Raw genomic sequence first — 16,706 nt, 5'->3', positions numbered from 1 at the left:
TTTACAAAAAAAAAAAATCAATGATTGGTACCTTTTTACACTCTCAGATTCCTGAATATGGACAGATCTTCAAAGGAAGGAAGGAGTTCTCATATGAAATTTAAGATAGACTGTCCTGAAGGTTGTGGGGCGGGGTTTTTGTGGTGTTTTATTTCGTTTTTGTTTTTAAGACACAGTAAAGCTAAAATGTCAAGTCTCTGGGAGATATCCCCGTACAGTTTCAGTCAAGGAGCATATCAGAGCACAGACAAGGAGACCCCAGCCTGGCGCCGGCCGGCCGCCCCGGCAGCCCAGGCGTATTTGGTAGCGCACGGCTTGAGAGCCACTGGGACAGTCACACCTCACATTCCCTTGCGGGCTGCTGGTGGCAGGTACAGGATCCATACTCGTTGATGATCACCAGGGCTCCCTCAATGTGGTTCGGTTTGTAATCAACGTAGTATTCCTGGGCAGACATGGCAGCCATCTGATGCATGGTCTGTTTCTGCTTTTGCTTCCTGCGCTGCGTGACAAAGCACTGTCTGAGCTGCCTGAGGCTAGCTGGGAAACACTTCCAGGAGACGTAGAGCACCAGGACCACGATGAGAAAGGAGAAGATGAGGGCCATGGTGCCCGTGACCACCTTGTGGATCTGCACGGCGTTCTCGGCATGCTCGCCGCCCGGGAGAGCCACGGTCGCCGGCTCGTGCGTGCCGTCGAGCGGCCCCTCCCCGCCGTCCGCGAGCGTGGTGGCAGGGCCGCCCGCGAGCCCCAGGTCACTGCGGTTGGTGACGGCCGAGAGCAGGTGGCCGCTCGTGGGGTCGGCGCCGTCCTCGCACAGGTGGAAGGCGTACACGGCGTCTAGGACGTCCTCGCCCTGCGCGTGCTCCGGGCTGGCGCACTGCAAGTTGCCGTCATAGCGGCCCTGGAAGCTGCTAAGCCACGAGGCCAGGGCGCACACGTTGCGCCCGCAGTCCCACAGGTTCCCGGCCAGGGTGACGCTCGTCAGCGATTTCCAGGAGTTGAGGATCCGGGGCTCGATGTAGGTGAGGCGGTTGGAGTCCAGCTGCAGAGACTGCAGGTGCGGCACGGTCTCGAACACATGGGGCTCCATGTACTCGATCTCGTTGCCCGACAGGTCCATTTTCTCCAGGTTCCAGACCCAGTCCAGCGAGCTAACCACAATGGCCACCTTGTTCCTCTTCAGGCAGAGGGAGTGCAGGGAGATGAGGCGCGGGAAGTGGGCGAAGTTCACCTTGACCAAGTCGTTGTGCTCCAAGTGCAGCTCGGTGAGCTTGAACAAGCCGGCGAAAGAGTTGCGCGCCAGACTCTTGAGCTGATTGTATCCGATGTCAAGAAACTTGAGGCTGCGGCAGTCCTGGAAGATGCGCACGGGCACGAACTGGATGGCGTTGGACCGCATGTGCAGGGTGGTGAGCTTCCGCAGCCCGTGGAAGAGGTCGGGCGCCAGAGCCTGCAGCTTGTTGTACGAGAGGTCCACGCTGCGCAGGTTGGGCATGGGCCGGAAGGTGGTGTTGGCCAGTTGGGTGATCTGGTTGGAACTCAGCGTGAGTTCCTTAACTCGGCGCAGTTTCTGAAAGGCGTCCCCCTGCACCGAGCAGATGTGATTGTGATCCAGATAGAGCCACGTGAGCTGCATTAACCCCGTGAACTGGCCGGCGCGCAGCTCCGAGAGGCTGTTATAGCGCAGGGACAAGCCCAGCAGGCCGGACAGGTTGTGGGGCGCCTCGGTGAGGTTGAGCGCCTCGCAGTACAGCAGCCGCCCCTCGCACCGGCACAGCTGCGGGCACCCGCTGGGGGCGGCGGGCAGCATCTGAAAGCAGGCCCCCAGCAGACACAAGACCACCCCCGAGGGCCTCCTCAGCAGCCAGTATAGACAGAGACCGAGCAGCAGGAAATCCATTAGCGAGAATCTTTCCAGAGAGGCTGGAGAATGTCCATTGGAAGCGCTCGGTCAGAAATCTACATCATATTTTATTCCAAGGGAGGGGAAGCGGGGGAGGGGGAGAAAAGGGCAAAATCAAATAAATATATCGAAGTAAAGAAGGACCCCCCTCCCCAAAGCCACACGTTCACCTCTAAGCATGCAGAAAGCTGGGCAGCATAGAAAGTTCACAGCCACGGAAAGATCAAAGAGATGGTGATTTGGTCCATGTTAGATGCTGCAGCAAAGAAAAGGGAGGAAAAAAAAATCTTCGGGAAAGAATTTAATTAAAAAGTGTCTTACCCACCCTTTTCCAGAGAGTGACAACCTCCATTCAGCTGCTCCCTTTGTGTGCAGGCTAATTATATGCAGGGCGAGAGAAGACCCCTCTGTGTTTCCGAGGCAGCCCCGGTCCGCGGCCGGCGGATCTGGCAGGCGCACAATGTCTCACTTTGCTGCTCGGCTCTGGGCTGCAAGGGCGGCTGGCGAGGCGGGGAGGCGACTTCTAGGACCCGCAAGTTTCCCAACTACGTGCCGGCGCCGGGCTTCGCCTTCCTGCCGCTGTCCTTTCCCTCTGCAGTTCGGACTGTGACGTGGTGGGGAGGAAGAAAAAAAAAAAAAACAACAACTCCAAACTCGGGGCTCACGACTCCCCTGGATTTGACAGTCTGGTTAATGTCCGTCATTGGAAAGGACCACTGACCGGCGCCACCTTTTACTCCGCGGAGACCGCCTGCCATTCGCGCCCGGGGCGGATGCGGAGAGCGGGCTCGCTCATGCTTCGCGGGCGGCGGGGAGGTGCGGGCGGGGAGCGCGGAGCGGGAGCGGCGCCCGGGCTCCTTCCCTCCGCCAGGCAGTGTGCGGCGCGAGCTTGCACAGGCACCTACTGCTCACTGAGTGTCGTAAGCTGCTCACGATTGTGCGTCTTCCCGGAGCACCTCAGACATGGGCAGATTGAAAAGGGGTGGGCACAAAAGCAAACATTTTACCGAACCACTAAAGTAATATATGTTCTTTGATGAAACGGAAAACACTTTCAGCTTTTTTTTTTTTTTTGGTCCATATTTCCAAAAAGGGGGAGAGTGGATGGAGGTATGGGGTAGCATCATCAACGACAAGATATTTCCAGGCAGGAAACTGAAATATTCTGTTCTCTCCCCCTTCCCTTTTGGGAATGTTCCCCCCTCCCCCTTTAAAGCTGTCTACGTGTAAGAGACACGTAGGAATCTGTAGAGAAATCAACATTTGGTCCTTTGCTTTAGAAAAGGAACTTGAGAGAAGATAGAGTAAAGCAGTGATTGTGGGGGCTTGGCTAAGATTTTTGTCTTCCTCTTTTTCTTACAGGCACTGGAGTCTGCAGTCAGCCAGCCCTATTTAGTGGTGGATGGGGACAAGCTTACCAAACCTACTGGTTTGGGGAAGCCATTCCATTTTGGTGGTATGAGACCCAGTGTGCTAGAAACAGATGTCTGTGTATAGGAAGTCTTGTGTGATATCGTACCAGGACTTTAACATTCTCCATAGATGTTTATAAGGTCCCAGGTGTATTAAAGAAAGATTCTGCTGTATGACACTCAGGAGGGGTGACCCTAACATGCTGCACCTGGTGACCACAGCATCCTGTAGAATATACTAAAGAATACGGAGAGACGGGATAGTTTAAACCGTAATAAAGCCTACCCTCCTCCATCACACACCCCTAATTAAACTTTGAGACTGTTGCTAAATTGTCTCTTCTAAGTAGGAGAAGAAGTTCTTGCCTGGTTATTTCCATTCACAGTCATCTGTACATGGGCTCTCTCTCTCTCTTGTTCCAACTAGCTTGGGCTTGGAGAGGGTCTCTATGGCTGTTTTCAGGAACCTGTTGGTCATCTGTTAAAAAAAAAAAAAAAAAAGGTCCTTAGAGATGGCAAAGGGAAACCCTTCTGGAACTGAGTGTGGCCAAGCCTACTTTATTGGCAGAGATACCCAAGGATAGGGGAGATCAAATGTGAATCTCCGTCTCTTCTCTTTTAAATTCTGTCATTTCTGCCTCTCAGGGATGGAAAGTGATCAGGCATTACCTGTAGTGGTGCTCACTTTGGTAAGAAAGAGGTGGATTTCCAAAGCTCCCAAGTTGAAATGACTTTGGACAAGTAACTGGATTGCTCTTTATCACCCAAGCTGAAGGCACTTGCTAGTGGAATCAAAGTCACCAAAGACTGGTGTACGCTTCAGGAAAAGTCGTACAAACAGGGGCATGAATCATTACATTTTGTGGTTTTCTGAGCTCTTCCCTGGGTATTCATCTCTAAGATGTATTATTTTATTGGAAGGAAAACAAATCTGAGATGTCCTAAACATCACATGTTGTCTTAGGAGCTAGAGGAGACATTAGAAAATCAAGCCCCTGAATTTTGCACAAGATGAAACTGAGGCACAGAGACATCAGGCAGTTGCCCAAAGTCTCACAGCTTGTTGCCCACACAGATGGGTTTTTTTGCTCTCTCACACCAAAGCAGTGTTCTTCCTTTGCCATCCTTGATGGTTGCCTCTTCATCCCTCTTGTCTCCTACCTGACTATGGACTGGGTACCTGCAGTTTTCACCCTGGTACATGCAAGGTACTGCAGAACACTTGAACAGACAGTTTCACCATCAAGTGTTTTCACCTCTTGCCAACACAATTATTCCTGACAGCAGGCTGGCTGATTGAGCCATAAACTCTAAAGGGTGGTGGGGGAGGCGGGGGCAGGCAGGAGTAAACACTGGCCAACCATTCAGCAAGCACTGTGAGTATAAGCCACCCAATCCCCATGGCAGCTAGGAAGAAAATCCTCCTAATGCAGGCGGCTTGGCAAAGTGGTGATGGAGCCTGCCAAATGGGCAAGAAGAGGTCCCACTTTGGATGTCACTTGATTTGTAGAGCTGGTACAGAGAGGCAGAAAAGAGTTGAGTGTTGCCAAGGAGGAAAGAGAATAAAATTAAATTCACTGCATTTATATGTGAGTTTTCTTCTAAGTATGCTACTCAAAACGTAGAAGAAATGCCTAGGTTGTAATTAAGATATATATGTATGCATGTGTGTGGATTATATATATATATAATGCTTTTCATATTATTATCCTGCAAATCATTTCATCTGGATGGTATCTTTAAACCTTTCCCACCTCTAATGTGGCAAGTTTGCATCTTTTCTATGCTTTTAAACCCCTTGGCAGAACTGTATACATTAACAGATTGAAATGAGCTTTATTGAAATTTAGCTATTCTAAGTCATCTAAGTTGCAGAATCCCAATTTATTATGTATTTAAAGCATACCAGCACTGATTAAATCAATGCAAATTAGGTTAAATAAGAACAACATGAATCAAGTGTTTCAGCAAAGTTGAGTTGAGAAACGACAACTTTTGAGTCACCACAGCAAGTTGATATAGGCTTTTTTTCACGAGTTTTAATTTCATGCTTTTTAGGGTCCAACACACTAAAATGTAAAAGAAAAGAATTCACCTAAAGTTCTCTCTTTTCTCATGTTTGATCTTTTATATCTCTTTTCCTGTCTCATGAGAATATCTAATTCAGGATATAGTATGGCTATTGTATATACTTGATCAGTCTCTTCTTCTGAGCTAACTACAGGTTTCTGTTGGCAAATGTCTTCTCCTTTAGTGTTGGATGCTGAGGAGAGATACTTTACATGCTTTGAAAACATCTTTAATGTTTTTCATGTTTGTATGGGGAATGAGCTTATGCCTGTTTTGTCGAACCACCATAGTAGTCAAGCATCAAGAAAACTTCCCCAAGCCGTAATGCCAACATGTGATTGGGAACTGAAGTAAGAAAGGATAAGAATCTTGAAAATGTAGGTTTGGAAAGTAGAAGGAACTCTGAGGTATGATCGGATTGCCAAAACACAATCTGGAATTAAGAGGAGGTAGCAGAGCAAGCTTGATAACAGCTGGAGGGGCCAGAGTATAGCTTGGAAGAGGAAGAGGTGACCAGTTTCTCCTCTTCTAAACCTTATGAATGAAACTTTGTGTAATAAACCCTCCTGCTTTTTCCTGGTGCTTTGTGTTGTGATGGGGGCTGGCAAGGGGTGGGGAGGGTAATCATACAGTTTTGGAGGGATATGTCTTTCCTGTTTCATCTCAACTGAAGCTCACCTCCAGTTTGTTCACTATAATCAAAATGGTTTGTGAACCAAGAGGTGCAAGTAGAGAACGTCTGAGGTGAACATACATCCTAGTAGGATGTGTAGTAGTCTTTGGCAGTGTTCAAGGAAAGAAAAATTTGAGTGGTGATTTTAATGTTCTGTCATTGTCTGCACAAGATTGGACCTTGATCTTTATGCTGTTGTCTTTAATTTTCAGTAGCAGTGAACCATGGCTTTTCTTTAAAAGGAAACATTTAGAGGAAGGGGAGGAGGGTGGGAGTCATAATTTCAAAAGGAGAGAATTAATCGTATTGTTTCTATAGGTCCATAGTGTACAGCTGGCATTTTACAGAATGCCTCGGAAGATGATTGTGGGGCCAAAGGGTGAGGGCCCTAAGGCTTCTCTCAGGAGATCTACTTAGGAGAAACACACTAAAGAGGGGAGGTAATTTTTTCTCATCCAACTTTATTCTCCTCTTAAAACCAGGTAGTAGTACAGAAAGCACTAAGGAAATAACTAGCATGTTCAGTGCATGGTATGAGTTATGGGGGTAAACCCAAGAAATGCATTGACTCAGTTCTTTCCTCCAGGAGCTTTGGGTGAGAAGGAGAAGCAGATACTGAGGGACTTTGCCAATATTTATGTGTTGCCCAGTGCTTGAGAGTAAGTGTCTCTTGGAGATACAAACGACAAGAACTGAGAGGTCTTAAAGTACTTACAGTGTTCATGAAGGGGTTTATGGACTCAAGATATAGGTGCACTGGCAGGAGAGGCAGGCATTGTAAAGGTGCAAGTATAAGGATGGGAACTGGAGTGCTTAAATCTTTTTGATTGGATCAGTTTCTTTGTACTGGGGGTAAGAAGGTAGACGGGAACAAATGGAATCTCTGTGGTGTTGGAAGAAGAAGAAGAAAGTCGGTAAAGGGCTTCCAATGCCATGGTGAAAATTTGAGTTTGCTTATTTTTCTAGTCTGTAAGGTCCAACACTTTAATCTTTGACTCTTGTAATAAATACCTGGCTTAGTTCAAGAGGCCTGTTCTGCTACACGGGGCCCCTCTTGGTAGGTTCCCTCTGCACCACCATATGTTCTAATCATGGCACATTATACCGAACTGCTGTATCCTCTCTCCATCTCCACCTACCTTCATTCTACCGTCCTTCAAGTTGATGTGAAATTTCTTCTGTGGCATCTTTCACAGATCTCCTTGTAAAGTGATCTTTCATTCTTCTGAGCTCCATTAGCACCTTGTCTTTACGAACCCTGTGCCTGGTCCTGTTCCCTTTATATGAGTGTCACAGTGATTTCTAATTATAGTATTTTAGAACTGAATAGGACATTAAACATCTTGGAGACTAGAGTAAAAAGATCTTTACTGGGGACCCTGCTTTACCATTTTCTTCCCATTTGATCCTGCACACGTCACTCTATTATCAGTGAAAAAGGACTAAGGATGGCTATTTTAATGGGGTCTTAGAGAAATTCAGTGAGATTGTGTATATCGGTGTCTCACAACTCAAAAGTGTAAGCCCAGGACTTGTAGCCTTGGAGCACGTTAGTCATGTAGAATCGGGTGTCTTCCTAGGCCCGCTGAATCAAGTCTGCATTTTACCATTGGCTGTAGGTTAATATTAAAATTTGAGGAGCTTTCTATTGAAGCACTCACAAATTCTCACCTAAAAAAGGAACCCAGGGGGTCACTGATTCCCTAGTTTTATAACTGAGGAATTGAAAGGTGAGCGATGTTAATTGATTGCCATTATTGTTGGTAGAATTTGGACAAAACCCTCTTATGAATCTGTTCTATCTCCTACAAACAAATAGAATGCAAAGTCTGTGTCTATTAACACATAGCACTTAGTAGGGCTCTTAATAAGGTTTGGTTTTATCATTGGTACAGCAAGAAGTATAGAGCCTTTGTATGTACTGGCTTTAGGCATCTCCCAGCTTACTTTACTCCTCTGTTTTCCTGTCACTGCTAATCTGCATGTATTTCTCATGGACATTTTAATTTTATAAAATATATTTTATGTTTTTGTTTGTTTTTATTATAAAATGGTCCTAATGAATGTTCTTATACATATGCTGCTATAAATTGAATGTTGTATCACCCTAAAATTCATATATTGAAACTCAATCCTGGATGTAATGGTATTTGAAGGTAGATGTGAGAGGTGATTAGGTCATGAGGGTAGAGCTCTCATGAACAGAATTAGTGCCCTGATAAAAGAGATCCCTGAGAGCTCTCTGGCCCCTTCTGCCATGTGCGGACAGTGAGAAGGTTATCTGTAAACTAGGAAGCAGGCTCTGACCAGACACCAAATCTACACGCCTTGATTTTAGACTTTTGAACCTCCAAACTGTGAGAAATGAATGTTCATTGTTAAAGCTACTCAGTCTACTTTAGTTTGTTATATAGCAGCCTGAGTGGGCTAGGACATATTCCTTTGCTTGCTTGGACAACTGTGTCCTTAAATTCTAATTCTAAAATTGGTGATCAAAGAGTGGGGACTTCCTTTTTTTTTTAATAGTTTATTGTCAAGTTGGTTTCCATATAACACCCAGTGCTCATCCCGAGTGGGGATTTTTGAAAGACTTTACATACATACTGCCAAATTGTCTCCCTGACAAGGTGGCACACATTTCATCCTCAATAGCTCTTTTGCTGCCTTCTCTTCTCCTTGAGAGACTTCACCATACCACAAACAGAAACATCTTTTAGTTCCCTCTCCTTCATCTGGCTGGGGCACTGGCTGAGATCCATATCTGAATCTGTTCTTTGTGGTTTGGAACCATCTTTCTTTCCCATTCTCGTTTCTTCACTCCTTCCTGTAGAGTCAGTTCCCACTTCAGATGGAAAGTTGGGCATTGGGGTCTTCAGTGTTCCTTCTGGGAATTCATGAGCATTTCATTCTCACATCTTATTAAGTAGCTGGCCAGCGAAATCATTTCCACAAAGGTGTTAATGTCTGAAAATAGTTTAATGCAGTGTTACTTAACATGCTCTGTTGAGATAAGAATACTTAAATATATTTTTGAAATGCACCAGACTGTGCTCTGTTTTTTGAGATTCAGAATACACTATTTATTTCAATCACAAGAAATCTTGTTTTTCTTGGTTTCGCCCAATTATTTAGGACATCTATTAACACCAGACCAATGTGCCAAGACAGCTTTGGAAACATCTATTTAATTGCAGTCCACAGGAACATCTGATTTTAACTTGGCTCTCATCATACCAAGGAGTGATTCTGAGGTTTGTATTTCAAGCCCTCCGATAGAACACAGGTGCAAGAACTTGTTGGTTTTTTTTTTTTTTCAAGTCCCAAGAATTTATGAAGGTAGCTGAACAACATAGTTCTTCTGCTTCATATTAGCAAGTCTTACCTCCTCATCCTAGCCACAAATAATAAAACCAATTGAATTCTGTAGTAAGTTCTGTCTATGATACATCTTGACATTTAATTATCTTGTTTTATAGAATTTTCCAGATGTTGCTAATTTTATCCTTGCAGAGAAAATGAAACTCTGTAAGGACAGACTTACTATGTTCCTGCTTTTAGGACACTCTAATATCTATCTCTAAAGGTATGGAATAAGATCAGATATGAGAAACCATATATAAGAAGCATAGAAATAGCCCCATAGCACTGGTATACATGCACACTCTCTTCTTAATGTGGTCTGGCACAGTTCTGGATTCATAGAGATTCTTGGTAAATAGAGTTTATAGACTGGTTCAAATTCTTGACTAATCAGTAGCCAATAGAATCTGAGCCAAATATAGTTTCTGTATTACATTCACATATAGGCCCAATATATTAACCCAACTTTTGGAGTTGAATTTACACAGATTAATGCCATTTATACATGGCATTCTTACAAACATCTATTTTTGTATAGGAAATCCCCATCATCCACAAGCAATGAGCCTTCTGTGGTAACCTGCCCAGTTAGATGTATTTATGTCTTATTCAAGTCGTCTCATTCTCTGGAACCACTTCTTAATCTACCATAGACATCTTAAGAATGCCTTTTATTTAAACTTGATTTATTTTGAGAGAGAGTGAGAGAGGGTGAGGGACAGATGGAAAAGGAAAGAGAGAGAGAACCCCAAGCAGATTCCATGCTGTCAGAGTAGAGCCTGTTGCGGGGCTCATTGTCATTAACCGTGAGATCATGATCTGAGCTGAAATCAAAAGTTGGACACTTAACCCACCGAGCAGCCACCCAGACACCCCAAGAATGCCTTTTAATTACTTAACATAAACGTCTATTACTGTTGGTTTTTCTTAGTTTAAGTCAGATGGAGATTTAGCTGATGAGATACAGAACTCAATAAAATATAGTCCCTGCTTCCAGTGTTCTCACAGCTGGAGTGCAGGTGATGGGTAGTTAAGCAATATGATTCATGCTGTGGCAGAGATGTAAGCAAGAGCTGTGGTTGGAGAGATCTGCCTACCTAGTTGAGCAGGGCCAGCCAGAAGAGCTGGGAGAAACAGGAGGAAGGGTTGACTAGATGGAAGGACGAGGCCACTCTAGTAGGCAAAATCTGTGGGAAACAAACAAACAAACAAACAAACAAACAAACAAACAAAATAAGGGCTTCTGAGATGCGTAGGATATCCGAAGCACAAGTATGAGGAGACATGAGACTGGAGTGTTAGCCAGATTGGGAAGACTTTTTTTAAATGTTTACTTATTTTGAGAAAGAGAGAGGAGAGAGAAGGGCAGAGATAGAGAGAGAGAGAGAGAGAGAGAGAGAGAAAATCACCAGCAGGCTCTGTACTGTCAGCACAGAGCCCAACATGAGGCTTGATCTTGGGAACTGTGAGATCATGACCAGAGCCAAAATCAAGAGTTGGATGCTGGACTGACTGAGCCACCCAGGTGTCCCAAGATTTCTAAGAAGACTTTTAACCTGGATTATGATTTCCAGAATGCAGGAACAAAGAGGTGATGTCCTTGAATGTGAAGGGCAGGGAAATGGATACTGGAAAGAAGGAGAACATTTGGGAAGCTACCACGTCTGCCCAAGTGAGATATTGTCAGACCAAGGAGGACTTACTCTATTAACATTAGAGGTGCATAGGGTAGGCCAGATACGATGAGAGTTTTGTAGTAGAATTGAAAAAAAAATGAAAATTTTATTTTTAAGTAATCTCTACAGCCAATATGGTCCTTGAGCTCACAACCCCAAGATCAATAGTCACATGCTCTTCCAACTGAGCCAGCCAGCTGCCCTAGATTGAAATCTTTTAAATGGTATCTTTTCAGAGAATTAAGTTAAGAGGACTTCAATAGAATAGGCTGATCTAGAGTAAATGGAATGCAAAGAAGAGTAAGTTATGGAAGCAAACTCTAACATTTGGAGCTAAGAGTAAGCAGTTGAAAATAGAAACAGAGGTTACAGCTGGACAGAGAGATCATGGAATCTCAGGAAGGTGCGTGGTGGTTATAATAGTGGTAGTAGGTGCAAATCCCCAGTGAAAGAGATTAGAATACAGCTAATATACCATCAGAATTCTTCATCATCTAGTAAGGCAGTGTGGACATGGGAAGCAGCAAGGCAGTGTGGACATGGGAAGCAGCTAGATGACAGGGAATGGTAGGCCCCCTGCTACCTGCAAAGTGTGTGTTTTGCTTGAAGGCTTCCAAATTCTGATTTTTAAAAATCAGATTATATTAGTAAGCAAATGATATTTCAGACAGTATTCAGCTCATGGAATACCAGTTTGCAAAGCTTCTTTTAAAATAGTGTGCTCAACATAGAAGAATGAGAGGGAGCAGAAGAAGTAGATATCCTCAATAGGAGGGATAGTTTATAAAATTGAGAAATACTGCATAGTCCGTAGTGAGCAGCCTTTAATATATAGACATGGCCATGACAGTGGCATTAATATGTATTCCACGTGGCTGTAACAAAGAAAAAATATAGCTGACATTGACAGGTTTTAAGAGGAGCCCAGATGGTCAAGGATTACCGACGCTAAGGGAGAGTGCCCAACAATGAGTAAACCTACAAAGGAAAAGTGCGGAAGTGGCACTGTCCTTCTAAGGAATGTGTCAGGGATTGGCTGACGTTGAGTGCATCCTTCTCCCACGCGAGTTGGTCATTGGCATCTCACATCAGTGTACCATCATTCTTTTGCGGATGGGCCTTACCTTACCTTCTCAAACATAAAACAAGGTGATGACCGGAGATCATGTCCTTCAGAACGCAGTCCTATATTTGCATTTTAGCAGAAAAGTCTGAGACAATGAATAACTTGCTGAAAACTTTTGAAATTTCAGCTCTATTAGGCTGAAAAGGGCTCTACCATTTGCAAGTGAGATGACCTGGACAAAGTGACTTAACTTCTAAGTTAAGTTAAGTGTTTAAAATAGTAAAATAAAAAATAATAAATTGAATTATAAAAGTAAAGAAGTAATACAAGCTCTATTACGGTAACTACTTATATCAATTTCTATTTTGTAAGGCCAAAATTATACCACATAGACTGAAGATAAGGAGAGGAAAGAATCTTAAGCACAATGGTATCATACATCTCTGACTTAAGCTCTTCCTGCTCCTTCTTTAAGTATGTTACTATATTAGAGGCTGCATAAAAACAGAAAAACCAAACAAAATGCTTGACAGTGGAACTGACAATTATTTTATTTGGTTCGTAGTTCTATGTGTTAGCTCTGGAGATCTTCCGTATGGGACAGTTTGACTGTGCTCCCTCAAATATCTTTGATCAAATGGAGAATTAGCTGGAGACTAGGTAATCTAGGATGGCTTCACTCACAGGGATGGAGACTGGCAGGCTCTTGGCTGGGGCCTGACTGACTCACTCACTCACTATAGCCTGGGACCCTTCATTTCTCTTGCATGTGACCTTTCATCCACCAGTAGGCTAGCTTAGTTGCAATTATGGTGTGACTGCAGGATTCCAAAAGGGGCGAAAAAGAGCAAGTCCCACTATGCAGGTACTTTTCAAGTCTCACCTTCTGGCAAATTGCTGTTGTCTGTTGGCTAAAGCTAATCACATGGTCAACCTGACTCAAGACGTAAAAGAATAGGTTCCATTTATAGATGGGAGCGGAAGAACTTACCGTTGTTTTCACAGGTTAAATAAAATATCAGTGGATTAATGTTACTGTATCTGTAAAAACTAAATGTTCTGAAGTGATTTTTATTTCTCAAGCCATGTGGCCCAGACACTATGATCCATAAACACCAAGGACCTAAAGCCAGGCATCACCAATATAGCTTGTCAGAAATGCAGAATCACTAGGTCCACCTTAGATATACTGAATCAGAATCTACATTTTTGCAAGATCCCCAGGCGAATCATAAGTCTGATAGGGTTTTGGAAGTGCGGTATCTTTTCACTATTCCTCATAATTCCCTTTGCTAGTTGCTGTGTTCTCCTGTTGAGTGATAGATCTTTGATTTTTAAAGGTGCCAGAACTGTTTCCTTCTGCACAATTGAAACAGAACAAACACAGGTTTAAACAGTAAAACAGGTTGCTTCCCAGCATGAATAACTAGAGAGAGAAGAGGCTATAACATTTTTCTGCTCAATTGTCCTGTGCCTATAAAAATAGAAATTTAAAATTAAAATAACAGTACATAAATATTAAAGAATATTGTATTTAACTAGGAAGCACCATTTAGATGTTAGAGCAATTTTTAAAGTAGAAACTGCTAGGCACATACTTACTGGAACCAACCTTTTTCATTCCTGAGCAGTTGCTAACTGGACCTTGTTTTTCTAAAGGTTGAAAGATTAGCTTTCCAACCATTAGACCACAAGTTAAATATCTCTAGAATGTGTGCAAGTCCATAGGTACTCTTAAAGCCTTTATGCAAGTACTGAGACCCTCAGAGCCTATTAACCATCCAGCATGACCACTGGCCTCAACACAGAAGAAATACAAGTATGCCATAGCTTGTTTGATTATCTTTACTTCAGGCCCATAAGTGACGGGGAACTCTAGGGAGGAGAGCCTAAGCTTTCAACAATAAAGGTTTATTTCACCTGGCTGAGGACAAAGAAGTGACATCTAAAAGAATTCTAGCTTTTCTCAACTTTTGGCTTTCCTTTGAGAAAAAGAACCTGCTCACAACTTCCAGTGGCCTCCTCTGGCTTGCTTTCACTTGAAGACTAGGGGGAAAAAAATAAGAGAGAGAAAGGAGGAGAGCAACAACAAGAAGAAATTTTGAATTAAAGCATAATGTTGGGGTGCTTGGGTAGCTCCATCCATTAAGAGGCCAGCTCTTGTTTTCAGCTCAAGTCATGATCTCATGGTCGTGAGTCAAGCTCCACATAGGGCTCTGTGTTCACAGTGAGGAGGCTGCTTTGCATCTGCTGTCTCCCTCTCTCTGCCCCTCCCCTGCTCAGGGTCTCTCTCTCTCTCTCTCTCAAAAATAAATAAATGTTCAAAAAAAGTGTAATGCTATCATTCTGTGTGAAGTTGGCCTTGAATATTCCCTTTTAGGAATGAGACAACTTTTTCTTTGAAGCTATAATTAATGCTTTCTTTAATAGATATCTATTAAAGAACAAGCTTTGAGGGCTTGTTCTTGTCAATCACTTAGTCCACCAATCAGTAGGTAACAAATATATCTGTTGAACACTTAACCTATAGGCATATTCTAGGTATAGGGATATAGTGGTACATACGACTGAACAACCTTATAAGCAAACTGACACATTTTAGGTACTAATACACTAGGGAAAGTTAAAATAGAAGGTGGAATAAAGAAATTGAGGGAAGGGGCGTCCTTTAAGCTATGGTTAGGCAAGGCTTCCTTGAGGAGAGGACATTTGAATTGAAATCAGGATAATAAGAGTCTGCCATTTAAAATTACATGAGATACGCATTCCAGGCAGAGGAATCACAAGTGCCACGGTCCTAACACCAAAGCAAGCCTATTGTCAATGGATAGTAAATGGCTACTGTGCTAGATTGAATGAGATAGGGTTGAAAATATGAGGAGGATTTTGAACACAAACTGTGATTTCTTCAAAGGTCAATGCACTTTTTATAAATCTGCACAGATGTTGAGCAGCCTTCTCATCAGCTCCAACAAACCTTATAGAGTGACAGTCTTTCTCAGGCACTGAAGTAAAGCCCATTCAGATAATAATTCTATTCATTTGTTAAAGTTCTATGGGATTGTACCATTTTCCCAACATTCATGAGGAAATCAAAGCACAGAAAACCTAAGCCACTAGCCATAACACAGCTGCTATTGGTAATCAGTGATTTTTCTATATTGCTGAGACTCTCTTTTGGGGCAACTAAGAAACTTTGATGCCATTCAGTACCCTTCAGCCTTTTTTGAGTCTTTTCCCTACAGTTCATCGAGAGTAGCCCTAGCAAGAGAGAAGATGGGGCAGCTTAAACTTTCTTCCTGGATTCCCACTCCTCCCGCCCCATTCCTTCCATCTGTTGCTATATGCATAGAAAAAGAACAGAACAGAGTACCCACGACCACACACATTCAGAAATCTCATTTTGTATGTGGGAGTCTGGATTCATTAACAAGTTCCTCAAACTCTCCCTGCATTTACAACACCAATCTAAACATAACCCAGTGAAGTCATGGGAATAGGCAATGATCAGCTGCATTTTGCTGAGGTGTCAATGTTCAAATGCATCATCAGCTACTTCCTAGTAAATGGCTTCTGCTTCACGCAGGTTGTGTTTTCAACAGCCTCTAAGTAAATAGTGCCCATTTCAATATTTTCTAGCCTCCACATTGTCTTTCTGATTATGATCCCTATTAAATCCCACTTCCTTTAAAAGGGCTTTTTCATTCTCAAGACTATTCCCTTCCCATCCATAAATCCATATAATCATCCATCCATTCAGCAACCGTATAGTGGTCATCTACTTGGTTTTATTACTTGTACTACATGTTAGGGCATCTAAAATATTTTGGGTAGTATTCCATTCTTTGGAGAGTCTATTCACTGGTGGGGAATTGTACTCCCAGAAGTTCATATTAATTTGTCCCTTCTTTGAACTATTACTCATCTAAAAATTCAGTGTTCTGTTAAATACTGTCTGAGATTGCTCTCTAGTTGTTTCTGAACTTCTATCTCCTATATCTGCTAGGTTGAGATTTCTCAAGAGCAAAATCCAGATCATATTTCTGGTATAGTTGAGTGACCTGAACATAGAGTTGCAATATCCATGTTTAGATTCTGGTTTTGCCATGTATTGGTTTGTGAATGTTTTGGGTACCTCCTTCTTTATATAGATAATGCAAGGTGGATGGGAGGATTTCTAATCTCCCTTTGAATTTTGACATTCATGAGTCTGTGAACTCTGAAGTATCTAACAAAGGCTACAAAGTGAAGGGGACACTCACTATAAAAGTGCCAAGAGCTTGGGTGGTTTTCTAGCTGCAGTGTAACCTTGCCACTGGTTTAGAGAATGAAACGGTAAATATAAAAACTGTTTTAAAAATCAGATTGGGCCTTTCTTGTGAAGTTAGGGTCTTCAGCTAGGCAGGGATTCTTCCCCAGCCCATAGAGCAATCAGACAGGAGATAATAACCTTATGTTAAGCCAACTCCCTATTTCTGTCTTTATTGAGTTGCTGCGTTTTACATTAGACATTCAACATGGGAAATATCAGGATGGGCCTAGA

General features: G+C 43.2%; 2 protein-coding genes across 4 annotated transcripts in view; one reads left to right on the top strand and one right to left on the bottom strand.

The window, feature by feature from the left end:
• Positions 1 to 16,706, top strand: part of CTNNA2 (catenin alpha 2) — a 964,097-nt gene that overhangs the window by 605,624 nt on the left and 341,767 nt on the right. The gene's annotated exons all lie outside the window — the stretch shown is intronic.
• Positions 26 to 2,749, bottom strand: LRRTM1 (leucine rich repeat transmembrane neuronal 1). The gene is made up of 2 exons (XM_039238116.1): positions 2,232 to 2,749; positions 26 to 1,962 (listed from the first exon to the last, which is right to left on the bottom strand). Exon 2 carries the CDS (start codon positions 1,901 to 1,903, stop codon positions 335 to 337), a length of 1,569 nt encoding a protein of 522 aa, XP_039094047.1. The 5' UTR covers positions 1,904 to 1,962; positions 2,232 to 2,749; the 3' UTR covers positions 26 to 334.

Source organism: Hyaena hyaena, unplaced genomic scaffold, assembly GCF_003009895.1.
Source record: "Hyaena hyaena isolate Hyena2069 unplaced genomic scaffold, ASM300989v1 scaffold_136, whole genome shotgun sequence".
NCBI lineage: Eukaryota > Metazoa > Chordata > Mammalia > Carnivora > Hyaenidae > Hyaena > Hyaena hyaena.
This window is presented reverse-complemented; position numbering and strand designations above follow the sequence as displayed.